This window comes from Phyllosticta citriasiana (genome assembly GCF_038021145.1).
Source record: "Phyllosticta citriasiana strain CBS 120426 chromosome Unknown IWZ02scaffold_7, whole genome shotgun sequence".
NCBI classification, from domain to species: Eukaryota; Fungi; Ascomycota; class Dothideomycetes; order Botryosphaeriales; family Phyllostictaceae; genus Phyllosticta; species Phyllosticta citriasiana.
This window is the reverse complement of record NW_027117284.1, coordinates 1,161,914-1,180,353: the sequence shown is the minus strand read 5'-3', so window position 1 is coordinate 1,180,353 and position 18,440 is coordinate 1,161,914. Positions and strand designations below refer to the sequence as shown.

At 56.2% G+C, this 18,440-nt stretch overlaps 7 protein-coding genes across 7 annotated transcripts; 3 read left to right on the top strand and 4 right to left on the bottom strand.

Moving 5' to 3' along the window:
* The first annotated feature begins 137 nt into the window (after positions 1-137).
* On the top strand, positions 138-1,789 carry IWZ02DRAFT_277795 (uncharacterized protein). Its single transcript, XM_066763594.1, has 5 exons — positions 138-734; positions 788-854; positions 907-993; positions 1,050-1,253; positions 1,305-1,789. Exons 1-5 carry the CDS (start codon positions 300-302, stop codon positions 1,661-1,663), a joined length of 1,152 nt encoding a protein of 383 aa, XP_066622427.1. The 5' UTR covers positions 138-299; the 3' UTR covers positions 1,664-1,789.
* An 836-nt stretch (positions 1,790-2,625) lies between these two features.
* IWZ02DRAFT_277511 (uncharacterized protein) lies at positions 2,626-4,594 on the top strand. The gene has a single exon (XM_066763593.1). The coding sequence runs from the start codon at positions 3,095-3,097 to the stop codon at positions 4,151-4,153; it is 1,059 nt and encodes a 352-aa protein (XP_066622426.1). The 5' UTR covers positions 2,626-3,094; the 3' UTR covers positions 4,154-4,594.
* A 138-nt stretch (positions 4,595-4,732) lies between these two features.
* Positions 4,733-7,924, top strand: IWZ02DRAFT_452734 (glutaminase A). Its single transcript, XM_066767616.1, has 5 exons — positions 4,733-5,074; positions 5,148-5,248; positions 5,313-5,727; positions 5,776-6,903; positions 6,957-7,924. Exons 1-5 carry the CDS (start codon positions 4,892-4,894, stop codon positions 7,641-7,643), a joined length of 2,514 nt encoding a protein of 837 aa, XP_066622425.1. The 5' UTR covers positions 4,733-4,891; the 3' UTR covers positions 7,644-7,924.
* A 305-nt stretch (positions 7,925-8,229) lies between these two features.
* IWZ02DRAFT_452732 (uncharacterized protein) lies at positions 8,230-9,874 on the bottom strand. Its single transcript, XM_066767615.1, has one exon. The coding sequence runs from the start codon at positions 9,652-9,654 to the stop codon at positions 8,458-8,460; it is 1,197 nt and encodes a 398-aa protein (XP_066622424.1). The 5' UTR covers positions 9,655-9,874; the 3' UTR covers positions 8,230-8,457.
* Positions 9,875-11,436, bottom strand: IWZ02DRAFT_452730 (calponin homology domain-containing protein). The gene is made up of 6 exons (XM_066767614.1): positions 11,276-11,436; positions 11,131-11,202; positions 10,990-11,024; positions 10,855-10,932; positions 10,319-10,794; positions 9,875-10,267 (listed from the first exon to the last, which is right to left on the bottom strand). Exons 1-6 carry the CDS (start codon positions 11,287-11,289, stop codon positions 10,208-10,210), a joined length of 735 nt encoding a protein of 244 aa, XP_066622423.1. The 5' UTR covers positions 11,290-11,436; the 3' UTR covers positions 9,875-10,207.
* A 333-nt stretch (positions 11,437-11,769) lies between these two features.
* IWZ02DRAFT_490935 (uncharacterized protein) lies at positions 11,770-13,374 on the bottom strand (the record flags this gene model as incomplete). Its single annotated transcript, XM_066769705.1, has 5 exons — positions 11,770-12,195; positions 12,243-12,541; positions 12,599-12,907; positions 12,953-13,285; positions 13,335-13,374. 5 exons carry the CDS (start codon positions 13,372-13,374, stop codon positions 11,770-11,772), a joined length of 1,407 nt encoding a protein of 468 aa, XP_066622422.1.
* A 3,298-nt stretch (positions 13,375-16,672) lies between these two features.
* IWZ02DRAFT_433481 (uncharacterized protein) lies at positions 16,673-17,140 on the bottom strand (the record flags this gene model as incomplete). Its single annotated transcript, XM_066766298.1, has 2 exons — positions 16,673-17,051; positions 17,097-17,140. 2 exons carry the CDS (start codon positions 17,138-17,140, stop codon positions 16,673-16,675), a joined length of 423 nt encoding a protein of 140 aa, XP_066622421.1.
* Between the last annotated feature and the right edge of the window lie 1,300 nt (positions 17,141-18,440).

Sequence of the window (18,440 nt, the reverse complement as noted above, 5' to 3'; positions counted from 1 at the left end):
CCGGATGTCTGCGAGACCTTGACTTCTGCAAACCGAAGCGTTCGACCACGGCGTCTGCCCATGTATCCCCAAACCTCCCTTGGGTCGCAAGCCCTTATAGCAATACCAGGTCCCAGTTTCTGCAATGGCATTGGCGAATGCGTACTAACCAACCGCCTCCCCCCAGCGACTCATGATCGGCATCACTCCGCCGCCCAAAAGTCGGCCTTGAAAGAATTTCGCCTGTTCCTCTTCGCAAAAGCGCCTCTTCGTCATCAATCTCCCCGTCAACCCGTCATTCGCCAATCGCCTTGACCACCATGTCCACCTCAGCGACCCAAAACTATATCACCGCCGAAGACCTCAGGCACACCGGCATCGCCTTCTTGGTATTGACGACTACCGTCGTGATTGCGAGGTTCGCCCTTAGAGTCTGGAAGAAAAAGCCGCTGCAAATTGAAGACGTGCTCGTCTTCATCTCTTACCTGTTCTTCCTCGCACTCACAACGTGCTATATAGCGGTGACGCCGTACATGTTTCGCGTATACGCCGTGTCCGAAGGAAAGATGGAACGCTATGACGGACTTGAGGACGAGGCAAAGATTGTCATCAAGATCTTCTTCTGCTCGTCAATGCTCCTGTGGTGCACCCTCTGGTCCGTCAAATTTTCTCTCCTGGCCCTCTATCGCCGATTGATGAATGGCCTGAAGGCCTACATCACTCTATGGTGGTGTCTTGTCATCTTCTGCGCAGTGGTGAGTCTTCCTGGCCAACAAAAGACGTTTGCGCCTGACATCGAGCTCGACAGACACTTGTTGGGGCCATCGTTTCAAACTTCACTTCGTGCAGCAGCATGCATGCATGGTTTACGCCAGGTGGGTGCTCACATGCCGCTGGAGATGCGTTCTTTACCAACTCATTTCCCAGGTCTCTGCGCAACGCCTCGGGACATTCAGGCACAGATTGCCAGCCTCTACTACTCCTTCGCCGTTGACGTCCTTACCGATTTGATGAGTACGTGCAACTCGCCTGCCGTCGTGCTCTGTCAATGCTGACCTCCTGATCGCCAGTCATGGTACTCCCCATCCGCCTCATCTGGAATCTACAGATGCCGCGTTCCGAGAAAATTGGCATTGGTGGACTCTTCTGTGCTGCCCTCGTGTGCGTTCTCTTCGCCATCTTGCGCGTCGTCCAGGTCGGTGTAAAGTCGAAGAGCAACAGCACCCCGAGCAGCTCCTGGCTTGCTTTGTGGGCTATCATCGAGTCCTCCGTTGGTAAGTTTCAGATCACAACTGCCTCATATGCACGCTTACCATAGAAAACAGCTGTGTGGATCGGATGCTGCCCGGCATTCGCTGCCTTTTGGCGCACCAAGCGCCAAGCCACTCGTGGTTACTCTAAGCCTAAGGAAAACCACAGTGGTAACTCCGAGGAGCAGAATGCCCAAGCCGCAGATCAAGTGATTGACCCTATCGGTCTGCAGACCATGGCGAGCAGCCCAGTCCCGAAGCGGAGTAAAGGTCGCGTCAGCACGTACTGGGATGAGGCTCATAGCTCTCAAGAGGAACTCGCAAAGCAAGAGTCGACCGGCGAGTCTGGTGGCATCTACGTTACCAGAAGCATAAGGGTGAGTGGGCACACCCGCCTTGACTTCTGCCTCCCTCGTGGCCAAGCACTGTGCTGATGTGATGTACCCCAGCAGGACTCTGTTGACGGATCCAACCGTGTTTGAACAAAACACTGCGTCTTCGCTCATTCTGCATAATGTTTTTCATAACGATCATCACGAGGAGTCTCGAAAAGGCTTATACGCTCGCATTGCTCGGCGATATTCGGGCAAAAGGTACCAGGAGTTTATCAGAGAGTCGTTCGGACACGATACCCTTTCTTATTTCTTATTTCAAAGACGGAGTGAGATGGGATCAGTGGAGGCCAAATGGCCGCTACCGGGGCGCGTTCATGGGGGTTGGTTTCGTTTTCCTCTCTTGCTCTTTTTTTTCTCTGCGATTTTCTCTTTCTCTTCTTGTTCATCCAACAGACGTCGCTTCGCAGGATCATTACGACGTCTCGTCCTTCCCTTTACCTAATTTCGATGCTCAAAGTACAAGAAGGTCGACGTGGCTGGCTGGCTGGCTGATTACATACGGGACGTGGAATTGCTGGGACGGGTAGAGCAAGGTAGCTACAGATGACTGAAGGCGGAGGAGGCTAGCTATGACGGAACAGTTCAATGAACAAGTGCTTGCTCAGATCACATCCTCTTCTAGTGCCTGCCGGAACATTTGGGTCAAGAGCTTGGTGATACCCGTATTACTCCTCATCCACTCTTTCAGCCCGCAACTGTCTCTCCAACTCTGGAAGCTCGAATGCTCCTCGAAATTCCTACTCTTGGAACGTTGAAACAAGATGCTCGAGCGAGCGCTCCTGGTTATCATGAGCCTTGGCGCTGCCTACCTTCGCAGAATTCGGCACTCCAGTTATTTAGTGGTGTCGTCTTCTATATCGGGGGACGTAGTAGCCGTGATGTTGGGCGTAGAATATCATCATGTCAAAGACAAGCATTTTAACGACCACGGATTCACTGAAGTCCCTAATCGACACGCCACGAGGCAATCGATGTGAAGCTGGAATTCTGACGTCGGTTCTACCGTGAAAAGCAAATACTTTGAGGCTACGAATGTGCTTTGGTCGTGTCCAGCTAGGTACCTATCGTCAATCTTCAATGGCTGCTAACTGTGCGTGGCTGAGAATGAAGCAAGAATCAGACCCTGTACTGTCTGTCCATTGAGTTGGTGCGAGCTGCTTTGACAGACTGGGAATGAAGGCAGTGGACTGTGAGGTGCCGTGGGTCGGCTTTCCTGATGTTGTTTACGGGCGGAGTGTCGCGAATGAGACGTGTCAAATGAAGAAGAGCGCGTGCGTGAAATGAATTCATTCTGCTTGACGTTTGAAGTTGGATGGAAAGAGAGGGTTGCCATTTTGGGCCAGAGCCTGTTGCGCTTTCCTCTGCTAAACTCACGGAGCGGTGGAGACATCAGATCAACATCAACACTGCGCCAAACACTGCCACCAACACCAGACAACACTCAACTCGCCCACTCAAACAGCAGACGACATGCCAACCTACAAAAATATCACCCTGTCACTGCGGTCCAGCGCCGCCGAAACGGCGCCACTCTTCGAGTATCCGCCGCCAGCCGACTCGCCCGTGCAGCTGGAAGACGCACACCAACGCAGCGCCGCCGTCTACGTCCCCGCCATGCCCAAGCTCAATTTCTGGATTGCGTACCACGTCAAGCGACCCATTCCCGTCAACGTCAAATACTTTGTCTTCAAGCTGTACATGGAGGGAAGGCTGGTGGTCACGTGGGGAGTAGGAGAGGAAGACGGATGGAAAGGCAAGGCCATGTTCGGATTGTTCGAGAACAAGGAGTGGCGCAGCGGACTGGAGAAGCGGGCGTTTGCCTTTGGCGACCTGCGTGAAGAGGAGGGAGAGGAGGTTGATCGGGAGACGGACCATCACACGCGGTTCCTCGAGGTGCGCGTGTTGAGAGCTTTCGCTAGGAAGAGGGTGGTCCGGGAGGTGATGAGGCTGGAGGACACCGAGGTCGGCCGCGAGGGTGCTGGCAATGTCGAGTACGTTGTGTTCCTCCACCCGTCCCGGGGCCATGTTGGTGGGCTGGCGTCCTTCAGGGTCGAGGGTGCGCTGCATGACTGGCTTACTGACAGGCTGCTGACAGGCTTGTCAATGCTGGAACGGTGCAGCGAGACGGACCCAGACGCTTCTACCAGTACGCCTTGCGCGACACGCTGGTTGAGCCGTTTGCTGTGTTCAAATACTATTACCGCACTTGGAGTGAGTCGCCTGCAGCCCCCATCTGGGCGCCAAGTACTAACGATCAGCAGATCAGCTCAAAGCCCTGGGAGTACTGCCAGACAAAGAAAAAGACGAGGAGCAAGAAGAGCCCGCCACTGCGACTGGCTATGGCTTCGAACAACTGGACTTTCAGTTTCTCCCATCGCCCGGCGCCCCTGCGCCGTCAGAGGAGAGACCGCTTCCTTCGCCAATGCATGCTCGTCCAGACTCTCAATCCAGCATCAGGATGGTGAAGGAGCCTACTGCAGAAAAGGGAGTCGAGAAGGGAGAGTACGAGGAGGACTTCTACGAAGATGAGGTTGACGTGGCGTCCATTCGCTTGAAGCGTCTGAGCTTTCCGCCAACAACAAGCATCGACCCTCGGCAGGTACAGAGCTCGGGCAGTCCGACCAAGACGCCACTCTCGAGCCTCAACACTTCGCCGGTCCCGAAGGTCGAAGAATTCAGCAATGGCAGAGGCAGCGTGGATGGTGCGGAGGAGACGGCGGGGGATGGAGCAATGGGCGTGGAGTGGCTCAGGCACACGCCCAGCCCTGTCAAGAGGGAGGATGTTGAATCGAGGGATGTCAAGTCGCCAGGACCAGTTGCTGGCGTAGACCAGAGAAAGTCGTCAGGTGGATTCTTCAAGGACACGCTTCGACGAGTCGTGGGACGGCACAAGCGGGTGCGGTCGAGTTGATATATCAAGTCATGGCCATAGTGGTGGATTGCGGGGGCGGGCGATTGGTGGGTCCAGGTCGGGGCGGTGTCGGGTCGCAACGTCATGGCTGGAGCTTGAGGTCCTTGGGGAGCGCCTGACCCCAAAGCTGGACCCCTGCACCTCTGGAAACGTGCTGTAAGGTCGACGAAGTGCCGCCCTCTGCCACCCCCCGGACGAAACGCCCTGTGGATACTCTCTCGTCGCCGTCTCCCTTTCTTCTCAGCATCTCTTTCATCTCTTGTGCCGTGTCTTGGATTCGTCGTTGCTCCAATCCATCATCTGTCGCTTGCACAGTCCAGCTTCTACTGTAGTGCCCGTGCTCCCCTGCAGACAATATGCGGCCTTCCGGAGCTGTGCTGCTTGCAGCTGCAGCGCTGCTCACAGGCATTGTAGACTCGTCGAACCTCTCTCCCCCAGTCTTGCCGCTCACCGTCCGCACGCCCTACTTCAGCACCTGGTTGGACAATGCTCGCGAAGAGCCCTGGTCCAAATGGCCCATGTTCTGGACCGGCGATTCGGTACGACGGCCTAGCTTCCCTTTTCGACGCCCACAGCCTCTTCCATCATAGCATCTCTGCTAATGACCGTCAGATTGGCTTCGCCGTGCTCGCCTCGGTCCCAGAAACCCACACCGTTTACCCGCTGCTCGGCCGTCCCCACGATTCCCTAGACCCATCTGGCCGCGGAGAGGGGTACGTGATGCTCCGGACAAGCTTGTGCCTCTGGGCTCTTCAATTGACACCCCGGGACCTGCAGATACAACGTTTCGCGCGCCGTTTACAAGGGTGCCAAGTACGACGCCTCGACGACCAACTTGACCTACCACATCCCCTCGCCCCGCAACGATGCCAAGCCCGTCGAGCTCACCCTGTCCTTTCTCTCGCCCATCACGCCCACCTCGACTCGCCGCCAGGCCATTCCGGCATCTTATATTAGCGTGCATGTAACTGGGAGCTTCGACATTGACGTCTATATCGATGTCAATGGGCAATGGGTCAGTGGACACCGCGGGGCCAGGATTGTCTGGGGCCTGGACCACAGCCAATTCGACCAGAAGCACGGCTTGAAGACTTGGAAGGTCAGCAGAGAAGAGGAATTGCTCTTCACCGAGAGCCGTGGAGGAGGCAATGCCCAGGCCGAATGGGGCACGCTCCATTTCACTGGTCCAGCGGTTCGTAAAAGTGCTTGTGAGGGAAAGTCTAAAGACTGACTTGAGTAGGATGTCCGCCATGAGAGCGGAACTTCTGCCCTCCTCCGCCAGCGCTTTTCGGCAACGGGAACTTTGCAGAACGAGGTAGATCACAGTTTCCGCAGCATCATGGACGAGGAGCCCGTGTTTGCATTTGCCAAATCTTTCAGGCTTTCGGGAAATCACTCTTCTGACAGCGTCGTCTTCACGCTGGCACACATTCAGGATCCAGTCGTTCAGTTTGCCTCTGCACGGGGCCTGACGCTGATGCGGCCGCTGTGGAAATCGTGGTTCTGGACTGAGGAAGAGTTGCTCACCTACCATTACTTTGATTACTACAACGCCGTTACTTTGGCGGCCAACTACTCCGACCAGCTCGCCGTCGATGCGTATCAGTCCGGTACTCAAAACTACGTCGACATTGTGGCCCTCAGTGCTCGCCAGGTCTTGGGTGCAACCAGCTTCTCCGGGACGCCCGAGGCTCCGCTGCTTTTCCTCAAGGAAATCTCGTCCAATGGCAACTCCCAGACTGTCGACGTCATTTTCCCAGCCTGGCCATTCTTCTTGTATACGAATCCTCGCTGGGGCGCGTGGCTCCTGGAGCCATTGATTGAGCACATGAACAGCGGCCAATATCCCAATAACTACTCGATGCACGACCTTGGCTCCAGCTTCCCTAATATGACAGGCCACGCCGACGGCAAAGACGAGTACATGCCCGTCGAAGAGTGCGGCGACATGCTCATCATGGGCACGTCGCTCGTCAATTCGATGCTGTATGCTGCAGACGGCACGACACAGTCGCGCTGGTCGACCACGGGCGTCGACTTTGACTATGACGAGCAGACCATGAGTCCCATCTCCTTGCAGGACGGCTACGTCAATGGAATTGACGGCATCGATGCTAGCTGGGGCGGCGGCGCAAAGGGCGCCAAAAAGGCGTACAAATGGCTCAGCAGGAGTTACCGGCTGTGGAAGCAGTGGACCGGCTATCTCGTCGAATTCAGCCTGCGTCCGCAGAACCAGCTGTCAACCGACGACTTTGCAGGGTGGCTGGCTCTCCAGACCAACCTCGCTCTCAAGGGCATTGTGGGCATCAAAGCCATGAGCGAGCTGGCTGCGACGATTGACGAGCAGGCCGATGTAAAGTACTACCAGGTATGTTTGTGTTGTTCTGATGTAAAAGTGAGGGCAGATACTAACTGAAGCAGAACATCTCAGACGTGTACATCAAAAAGTGGCAAGAGTACGGCATCTCGCGCGACGGCTCGCACGCCAAACTGGCCTACGACTGGTACGGCAGCTGGACGACGCTTTACTCGCTTTACGCCGACGCGCTGCTGTGCTTCCATCCTACCATTACTTCCAACTCGTCGTCTTCCTCCTCCGCCGCCGCTGTCCCCCAACACCAACATCAGCAGCAAGCTCCCCTGTCAGGCACACCCCGCACCCCACCAACAACCGACTTCATCCCCCACCACATCTACGAGCTCCAAAGCACATGGTACGCCGCCGTGCTCCAAAAATACGGGCTCCCACTCGACAGCCGGCACCTGTACACCAAATCGGACTGGGAGTTCGAAGCGGCGGCCGTCACGTCGCGCCGCGTGCGCGCCGACATTCTCGACGCCGTCGCCCGCTGGCTCAACGAGACGGTCACCGATCGCCCATTCACTGATTTGTACAATACCGAGGGTGATGGCGGCTTCCCGGGCCCAAATTTCTTTGCCAGACCCGTAGTTGGTGGTCATTTTGCTTTTTTGGCGCTCGAGAGGGCGTGTGGCGGTGGGATGGGGAGGGAAGGGTATGTGGGGTGGGAGGAGCAGGAGAGTGAGAAGGAGAGGGAGAGGGTGAGAGAGGGCGGAGACGCGGGTGGCGTTGGCGACGGTGAGCTTTGAGAGGCTGCCGCGCGGTGTTGGACTTGGACTTTTTGGTTGGATTTGCACACCATCGTCACTTGGTGCCAGCTCTAGAAGTACGGTACCAGCTTGGCAAACCTCTTTGGAGAGACTGTCTGTCTGTACGTTTGTTTGTTCGTATCCAACAGACAGCGAATGCGAAGAGATTTGGATAAGACAAGCCTGAGACGCTCGACTGACTGATTGACTGACTGACTGAATGCTTTCCCACCCCGTCTCCCTCTGATGACGGACAGTCCTCGTGAGATGCATGATGGGCCAAGCCTTTCAGATTGGTTAGTCGGTTTGGTTTGCTCCATAGGAGATAAATGATCGACCGTCCATCTGCCTGTCAGACACATACCCAAGGTACCTAGCTTCGCGCATGGGTCGAATAGATGAGAAAACAGAAGGAGACGAGTGGAGAGAGGAAAGAAAAAAAAAAAAAAAAGAAGGATCCATCAATGCTTTTGTCTACCCTGTTTGCTCAGTAAAGATCCCTTCCCGACTAAGGCATCTTGGTTGGTTGTATATGTACACGTGCTTGCGCTTACTGTCAAAGTTGGACTGGACGTCTTGAGGTGGCCTCCCTGTGCTGCTAGGGTTGGTACATTTGTGTTGGGGAAAGGGGGAAGAGAGAGAGTGTGTGTATGTGTGTGTGTGTGTGTGTGTGTGTGTTTGTGTGTGAGAGAGAGAGAGAGAGAGGGATTAGAGGGAAAAGGAGAGAAGAGAAAGAAGGAGAGAAAGTGGTATCGTTACAGACGTCATGCAAACAGACAGACAGAGAGGCGTCCGTCCCATCAAACTCACTCCCCTACGAAATCTTCTTGATGCGATTCTTTGCAATGTCAATCTTGCCGCCGACCCTCTCGACGTCATCATCCAGCATGCGCAGCATCTCGTTCTGCAGCTGCAGCTCGTCGTTGATCTGCACGCCCATCTCGCGCATGCGCCGCAGCGCCTTTGTCAGATCCACCACGTCCTCATCCTGCTCGTGCATGATTTGCTTCTGCAGCTGCAGCACGCCCGAGTTGTCGAGCTCGCGGGTACGCGCCGTCTCCTGCGGGGCGCCTAGCGTGCGGCGTGATGTAGTTGTTGTCGAAGATGCGCCGTTGCCGTTGTGGAAGAGGTGCGCCTTGTCGGCTGGGTTGGCGGCGGCGCCGGCGGTGGACGAGGTTGATGATGACGGCGCGTTGGCGGTGGAGATGCTCTTGACGACCATGGCTGAGAGTACGCCTTCGAGGCCTTCCTTTTCCTTGCGCGCCGAGGCGATCAGGTCGCGGCGTCGCCGCAGCTCGCCCTCGCCCAGCTTGTCGCCATAGGGGAACATGTCGTCGCTGAAGCCGCGCTGGTGTTGATTGCCGCCTGATCCCTTCTTCTTGCTGTTGCTCTCTGCGCCGCCGCCGCCAAGTACCCGCAGTCCTTCGTCCAGCGCCGCAATCAGCGTGCCCGCCAGCACGAGGCCCTTCTTTGCTGCCGCTCCCGCCTCGTGTTGTGCCTGCGCGCTCTGCGCCTGTTCGCGTCTCGTCAGAGCCACCCGCGCCGCGTGCAGCTGCCCCTTGAGCTCCTGAAAAACACTCAACCAAGTCGCGGCATCGCGAACACTAACACCGCCTCCGGCTCCCGGCGCTCCCGCCGAGCCGGCGATACCCTCGCTCTTGCGCTGCCCGCTTGTTCCCAGGTCCAAAAACGTCCGCCACGCGCTGCTGTGCCGCCACCGCGGATCCGGGTCGTTTTCAATGGCGCGCAGGTACGCCTCGAGCGCGACGCGCCGCTGCTCCGTGAGTTGCGGGTTGTTGACGGTGCGCGAGAACCACGACTTGGCCGGCAGCGGCGCCGGCGGCGGAGCCCCCGTTTGCCCCGTCAGCGCGTCGTGCAGCTTGACAAAGTCGGTGTAGCGTTTGGCCAGCGTCAGCGTCCGCAGCGGCTGCCGGATGCTGATGTTGTAGATGGTGAAGGGCTTGGGCGTGCTCGACACGGTCGTGTTTGGGATGCTGATGTCCAGAGGCATGGTCGTTTGAAGGTTTTTTCATGCGAGGTGGAGAGGTGAGGTCGTCGAGAGTGGGAGGGGATGGGGAGAGGTCGACCGGGAAGATGGCTGGAGAAGAACGGGTGGCTTGGAGGAGATGGAGGGGTCCTGCCAAAAGTGTCACGGCAGCATCGAAGACGTCGTTGGTGGTGAAAAGCAAGGAATTGGTTTCAGCGTCGAAGGAGGTGGTGTCGTGTGTTGTTGTTTAGTGGAGCGGCTGTCCAAGCCCATGGTCCACGTGCGTCATACACCGGGCGATCCATCTGAGGACTGGACTCAGACACGGAGCCATCGCCTTGTCCAAACGGCATGTACCAGAAGTCGTGAAATAGCACCCCCTTGATGCTTTTTTACCGCCTAGCAAATTGACTACACGAATGCTCAACCTCTCAACCATCCCACGCAAAGAAAAGCTCTATTAAGTCTCATCCCCATCCGCCGACAGTCAGCAGGGTATTTGTGAACGGCCGACTTGACCCCATGCAATGCACTCCAAAGCTCCACCTCACTTCTGCTGCATCCGCTTGACTTTAGGCTAAAAGGTCTCTTCCTCGACCTCCTCAGCCTCGGCCTCGGCCGGGATCTCAAAGCCCTCCTGGAATTGTGGTCAGTAGGTCGGTTCTGAGATTGGCGCTGGGTCGCGTACCTCTGTCGAGTAGAGAATTGTCTGGATCTGCTTGAGAATGCTGTCCTCCTTCTCCAGTTCAGGATCGGCCTCCATGGCGTTCTGAATGAGAAGTTCTATGTCTCTGAGCTTGGAAAAGTAAAAGTCGCGCTCCCGTTCCAAACCAGCCACCGTCTCCTTGAGCGCGCTATTCTCCTGAGTGAGGGCAGCCGTCTGGGCGCTGGACTGCGGTGTGCGGGCTCGTGCCGCGCCGGTGTTACTAACAGCCGCTGGTCTGCGTGCGGTGGAGGAGGCGGTGCGGGGGGCAGAGGCTGCGGCTCCGCCAGCTGGAGCTCCGGATGCCTTGCGGCGGGCGACGGCGTCGTAGTCACCGCCGGGGAAGTTCTGGTCCCAGTACCTCTTGCTGAATTGAAGGAAGTCAAGGTTATCCTGCATCTTGCACTTGACCAGTGACTCGACATGTATCGGCCTGTCGACGCCATGCTTCTGGAACGTGTCTACAAAGCACCGGCTATCAGCATCGAGGCCAAGGATGCATGTATCAAGAAGTCCCTTACTCTGAAGAACCTTGAAGTTCTGTAGATATTGGTATTCGGTGTTGACGTTGAACTTGACGCGGGACATGGGAACATCGACTGTCGATGGGGGTCAGCCAGTATTCGGGACAAGGATCGCAGCTAAGGGGCACCCACGGAAGATGCTGTCGAAGATTTGGCAATAGGGAGCTCTGCAAGCGTGAGTTAGCAGGTGCAAAGATGGCGAATTGTCGTGTGACGGTCAACGCGGGGCACGGAGCAGGGGCTTGGGAAAGGGTTGGGAGGGGAAAGGCGTACCCGCTGCCACACTGCTCAACCTTTGTGAGGTTGAGCTGGAGGAGGTTGTTGACCCAAGCCAGCAACTCTTGCCTGCGTTCTTGTTAGCTCGAGGATTGGACAGAGGGCGGCGAAGGAGCAGAGCTAGTGCGATGCCCAAGTCTACCTTGACTCTCCCATGATGGCGTCTGTGAGGATATCGGATGTGTGACCAAGGATACGGAGAGCGCAGGTCGAGGGCGCAGCAGAAGACGAGAAGGGGACGGTGCTGGATGCACTGGATGGCAGGGGTGCGACGGGGGGTTGCGAGGGGATGTGTTGATGTTAATTGTTTGCGATCAATTCAGCGTCGCGACAGGACCTCAGGCCGCCAAACCGGCAAAACTGCGGTTTCTCGGGGCCTCCCGGCTGCTCCTTGCCCCCCATCACTCCACTCTTGCGCCAGTACCTGTCAATCAACACGACCAATTTTTTTTTTTTTTTTCTCATGAACCAATGCAGTACCATTGTTGGTAACGCTAACTACGCGCAACGAGAGCTGTTCCTTTTCTCAAACCGATCCATATTCAACCTATAACACACCCGCCTGAGCGATTTTCCAAATAAGGGTATATCTATCAACTCCAATCCTACAACGAACGACACCTCCGAACTATCCCCTCAACCCGACGGCTTGGGGTTGTACGCGCCGTAATAGTCACCGTTTCCGTTGCGGTGTCCATTTCCATTCTCCTTGTGGTGGGGATCCTCCTCCGCGTAGTTGGGTGGCAGGCCCCTTGTCGGCTTCTTCATCCTCTTGACCTCGCCGTACACGGCCGCAATCATGTACACGACCCAAATGATGCCGGCTATCACGCCATAGGTGACGGTGTACCTCTTTTGGGTGTTGCCAGCGAGCTTGAGACCAAGACCTCCGTTAATAACTCCAAGGGTGATGAGGATGCGACCAAGCCACAGGTGGAGGTGTGACCAGAAAGTGCGACCTCCGTATTTCTTGAAGAGCACGTGATGCAACCATCCGAATATGGGCTGGAAGAAGAGGAACACGAAGAGGACCACACCAATAATGGGGTGGTACTCCTTCATCTACAAATTGTCAGCAATACTTTCCGCTTTTGGCTTTCTTGACTCACGTAATTCTCCTGGGTCGCTAGGTATACACCTAACCCAAAGCCAGCAATGTACAAACCATACGAGAAGATTTGCCATGCAGCGTGGAACCAGACCAACCCAGGGAAACTAAACACCCGGATGCTAATGGCACCAGCGGGGAAAAAGACGGCCCAAGCCAAAGCGGCCACGACACCGTGAGCGGTTTGAATCCTTCGCATGCGACGAATCTCAGCCTGGAAACCCTGTCCAAGCTGGTTGGCACTGGTTGCGCAGTTGTCCTCTGCCCGGTTGAAGCCGCCGAATCCGCCGAATCCGCCACCTGAAAATGGTGAGCCCGAAGGAAAAGAAGAAGGAAATCCTGCAGGGGAGCCATTACCAGAACCAGGACCACCCGAACCCGAACCAGACCCAGAATTGCTAGAGCCAGAACCGCTTCCCGAACCAGAGTTAGTGGGGCAAGAGTTGGAAGTCGTCGCACCAGCTGCAGTGAATGGGTTCGCGCTGCTACCTCCCTTGGCCTGAGAAAAGTCCCAAGTAAAGCTACCGTAGTTGTCGCCGTGTTTGGAGATGTCGGCACTCAAGTCATCAGTGTTCAACTGGCTTCCTGCGAGAGCAGCATGGATCCACTGCGCTGAGCTGGACTTGAAGTCCATGCTTCCACCGTTCCATGTGCCGGCGTTGGCGACTTGGTATTGTTAGCCTGGGATTCGACCGCAATCGACCAACTCACCTTTGAAGTAAGCAGTCATGGTGCCGTCGGCAACGCCAGTGCCCTCGAGAATGGTCACTTGAGTGCTACTGTCATATCTGGGTTCCGAGTGGCCGGACGCCAATCGCGGAGAGACGGTCACGTTCCTGCCATCGGCAGAGGTGTAAATGATGAAGATGCGGGCGCCAGTCATGGAGCTTCCCTGGCCCAAGCCGATCCAGGAGTATGTAACTGGGCCGCTGATGGACAGGAAAATGTCTCCATTGCCAGAGTTGACCGTGGCTTCGGGAATGTTGAGGCCAAAGCAGGTGTCACCTGCGCAGTTATTTGAGACCTGGGCATACGCCGTGGAGGCTATTTTCAAATCAGTTCGGGAGTCGAAAACAAAGATCAAGATGCATACCGAGCCCGGCAAGGGCAACAGCAGCAATGTTGGACCACATTGCGGAGACGCTCAGAGCGCAAACTACGGGAAAAAGAGCAATCAAGCGGTGAGGTGGGGTGGTTATTGGTTAAGTACCCGCAGCGGTCGAGGGAATTGGGAGCTTTGTTAGTCCCGTTGACTAGTCGATTACAGGGTGCAAAGGGGGCGCGAGTAGTGGTCTGGCGGGGCGGCCAGGCGTACTTATTCCTCCGAGAACAAAGGCAGGTCTAGGAAAGGGCATTGACGACAGCAGAGGCGGTGCGTCAACAGGCAAGCCCAGCTCCATGACAGGGAAGCTTTTGTTGACCAAAAATCGACTTCCCCTGTGGTCCCAAGGGCTGCGGGGACCCGATGACGGGGGACGTCTGAGAAGTCAAACGCTTGTTTGCAATGCCAGATGAAGCTGCCACGCGTCCCGAGTAGCTCGGCGTCGGAGACGCACCATCAGCTTACACCACGCAGCTACTGTACAGTCGGGTCTCCAAGGATTGGGATTGAGGCGTGCGTGGTGTGCAGACCAGAGGCAGCCCAGCCAGCCTAGCAAGGGATCGCGGCGTGCGACGTGCGCGGCCACTATCACGACGTGCCGTTTTGGTCATTGACGCGATCCTGCATGAGTAACTGGTCGACAGCGACTGGATCAATGGAATCCAATGCCCATCTGTACGACGGCGTCAAGGTTGTGTTTGCTGGTCCGCACGCACGGTTTGGGCCAAGCGCCCGCCGCCTTGGCCTCTTGACTCGACGTCCGTCGTCGACCGTTACAACCACCACCACCATGTCGCCTGTTGGGTGCCCGCTCCGCCCGTCTGCCATCATGCCTCCAGCCATCCATCTCCCAAGAATTCTTTCGTATTCCCAATCGACGCCCCCAACTCTCAATTCGACTCTTCGGACCGCAACAATCTCCTCGACGCCTTTAGTTGTCCCGCTGGCGTTTGCCAAGCGGCCCCCCAACAGGCCAGTAAGCTGAGCGGCCATGACGTACCAGCGCAGCGCCAAGTCGACTGAAACTCCTCGCCCATCGGAAGACACGCAATGGGGCTTAGCCAGAGGCATATCGCTGTTGTACGGTACAGCACCTCGACTCCAACATGGCGAACACCTGCCTCCCTCTGTATAGCTGCCCTGTCTCGGCCGAACCCCAACAATCTGCAGGTGCGCGCCCTGATCCGCGCTGATCAAGTCCCCAGCAACTGATTCAGCGCCTGTTGGTTATGACTCTGGGCGTTGTTTGGGGAAGCTCGAGCTTCCCGAATGCCTAGATTATAACTCTAAATTTCGAGTGCTCAGAGCCGGGGCAACCGACGCGCTCGAGTCCGTCGCCTATCACGAGTGGCGCATCCGTTCCACCCCCTCGACTCTCTGCTGCCCCCACGCCTTGGGACTGTGGCGCCAAGCTGACCGACGGCTGTGCTGCGACCCATTGCGGCCATTCTCAAGCCTTATTGTGGCCGCGGAAACAAACGTTGTTTACATCTTCCACACCTGTTTGGCCGTTTAAGCCGCCAGTCTTGGCTGTTCGAAGCCTACCTTTATATCTCACCCAGCACAATGCCTGCAAGCAAGCATAGGTGCGGCAGCAACCGCCCAAGCCCGCTGTAGCTGCCCTTCAGATCTCGACACCGCGAGACCGCCTCGAAAATTCTCAGCACAACCGCATGTGCCTAACCTACTTTCTTTTCGATACCAAGCACCTTGATGCCGTCTCTGCATGTACAGTTTAAGCCCTAACCACTCATCGTGCGTCGTGCCTTACCGCGGGGCAGCGCGAGAGACGGAGGCGGAGCTCTGCGCGCGCGCCTAGATTCCGTCGATCCCGAATTGCTTTTCTGCAGAGCTTGCCTTCAACATGTGGCTCTGCATCCGACCTCCCGTCGCGTCGCGCCCCGCCCCGGAATTTCTAAGCACCATGTAAGCACACAGAGTCTTTGGGCGATCGAACTGCCAAGGTGATTGTGCCCTCCACCAAGACTTGGGTGCAAGGTGGAAAGCTCCATCCCTCAACTCCCGATCCACATCATCTCTACATGTTTCAGTCGTCTGAGGACCATCTCGACGCATGTTTGCTATTTCTGGCGTCATTAGCAAGCAGCCTTGTAATGAGCAAAAGCGAGCGGAAGCAGAGCCCGTCTCAGACCATGTGGCGCTCGTTCTCGAAAGTCAGGGTAGCGCACAAGCTACATTTGCTCGCCGGAATTGGTCAGCACAAGAGTTTCGCGATTAAAGTTCACCCAGAGCTTGGTACCCACCCAAGGGACCATTTCTGATTGAACTGGGCGGAACTTTCAAGCAATGATTCGCAACCATGGCAATCTTGTTCCCACCGCAATCCTCGGCAGTTGTCGTGTGCAGCTGGCAAGTTGGACATTCACTGCCGCAGCACCCTATTGACAAAGCGTATCTACTTGTCGGTTTCGCTTTCGTGATCAACAACGCTCCAGTTCCGCTCTGGTTTGTCAGCTGTTTTTGGCATTGGCCATGGTCTGAGCATGAGAAACGGAGCTTCTGCCAAGGACCCAGAACTTAACTGACGAAACTGGATTATCGGATCAAAACACCAATGCATCACATCGAAATATCACCCTGGATCGCATGCGAGCCAAACGTCACAGGCGGTTCGTGACAGCCGGCTAGCGAACGCAAACAATTGGTGCTCGGTCAATAGCCTCGACTCAGAGCGGCAGCCTGACGTGGTACACATGGTGGTCACAAGTTGAGACCCGCTGCTTTTTCTCATTGATGATGTCAATTGTTCGCCAAAATATCAGGGCAGGGTGCGCTCCCACGAACCGTTGCCTATTTGGAGCACCAAACACCAATTCTTCTCGCTCCCCAAATGTGCCGCCGCCACACCACGCCTTGCTAGCTGCATCTGTCGCAAGTCCAGACCCTAGGGCGCCATGGCTCCGCACTTGAGATGCGCCGGCGCAGGAACCTACTTTGTGCCGTGATTCAGTGCCACACAGCACGACGTCGTTCACGAGAGGAGAGGGGGTGGGTTGGTGTCATGGCGGAGAATCCATCTGCCATACGCGAGCCCAAGGCAGGAGCAGGTGTGACAAGACCGCCACATCCTTCTTCCTGTTCATCGCACCCGGACCATCATCACAACAAAAAGTCACGCGGCGCCACCCTGTTCCCTCTGTTCCCCAATCCGTTCGCTGTCATTGATAACTATAGTGGATTCAATGGAGGTCAAAAAACAATTGCCCTATGTATTACCACCCAGCCACGCACCCCCTTCTTCTTCTTCCACAACCACCACGCTCATCTCATCTCAGGGAGATGACGGCGCGCGGCCTAGTTGCACCAGCTTAGCTGAGATGAGATGACCCTCTCTTCCGTCCCGTCGACGCCTCGTTCCCACGCCTGCGTGCGCATATTCTCCGCGCACTGTCTGCTGGGTTGCGCACTTGATGCGACCAATCAGTCTTGCTGCGAATGCGAATGCGGTTTTCAAGACTGCGCTGAGTGGATGATGTCCGCTCCTCCATGACGTAGGTCAACGGCACTACATTGTAAGATTCTTCAGGGAAAGAAGAATGATTTTTCGACTTCCTGCCAGTTCTGCTACTATTTTCGGCTCTATTCTCCATCTCGTCTTCTGTTTGAACGCGCTCTTCTGCAGCTTCCAAATTTCTCAATGACGACGCCCTTGTGCAAACCCCCATAGCACACCACACCCCTTTGATCCTGCTTGTCGCGGAGTCACGTTGCGCGCAAATTCTCGGCACTCACAGCGTCGCAAGCACCGCAACAGATCCCAGGGGAGCCAGTGACATCGTTCCTGCCGCAGACCCTGACTGCCGCCGCCGCGCGCTGGTCGTGCATACACACCAACGTACTGACGCACGCCTGGCATCTATGGTAGTTGCAAAATGACGTGAGAATGAGCATTTGGACAGCGGAATGGAAGCTGCGACGAGACCCTGCAGAATAATGGAGTGAATGACGGCAGGCGAGTTGTGTGCTATCGTCAAGGTTGGGACGGATGACGGTGTCATTGCATGTCGTGACTTGGTCTCTCTTTTGCTCTGACTGACAGGCGGTGTCTCTGTCATCCTAGTCGCTCAGGTTGTGTGTGCAAAGCCTTTTACGCCGAGTGCGTTGGATGTAGGCGCAGACGTTGGTCTGTCCATCTACTTTTCTACGACCTCGACGCCTGTTCGCCTTTTCGCTCCCAAAGTTCCAAAGCAGCACGCATCTCTTCCACGCGCAGCTAGCAGCAATACCCACGCTCGGTACACTCCCATCCTACAGTCCAACTGCACACTCTCCCTCGCCACGGACCATTCCCCTCCGCTCCGCAGCCTCGGTCTCCTCTTCTATTCTCTTATCTCTTCTTCTCGGCGCGCGACCCGCGCTCCCGCTAGTCCGCCAGTCCGCCAGTCCGTCCGCCCTCGCGTCTCGGCTGCCAACGCATAGCTTCGCCAAAATAAGCCAGAACCATCACTGCACTGCCGACAGCCAGAAAGCAAACTAACAAACTATGCTTTATGAAGCGGCCAGCTAGCCAGCTAGCCAGCGCTCCTCAGTCAACTCAGCGCAACTCGATCGCGGCGCGGTAGTCCGTGGGTCGGTCGGTTGGTCGGCCGAGCCGAGACGAGCCGAAGCTCAGCCCAGCGTGGCGGAGTGTAACTGAATCGAAAAAACATCTGATCCGCTTCTTGCGGGTTTCAGGGGCTTATCTGTTTAACGCCGCTGCTGTGTGCGGTCGGGGTGGGGTGGGGTGGGGATAGGGGAAGTTTAGAGAGGTAGGGGTGCCTGGGGAATCAGTAACTGGAGGACTTGGTGCTGTTGGTTTTGCGCAAGGTAGGCACTAGGTAGGTGAGTGCTCTCGGAATTTTTGAGATACAGAAGGATCTCTCAACTTCCCTGTGGTCACATTGCATTTTCCCATCTCACCATCGCACCAACAGTCTTTCATCCTCTCGAACGCGGTCATCCTATCACCAACACCACCGCTACTATCACCCCTGCCCAACTTAGCAGCCCAACCATCCCCACGCTCGCCCGCCTCCGCGCACCAACCTGCCGCCCACCTCAATTCAGCTCAAAACCGTAGATCGAAGCCGCTTTCTC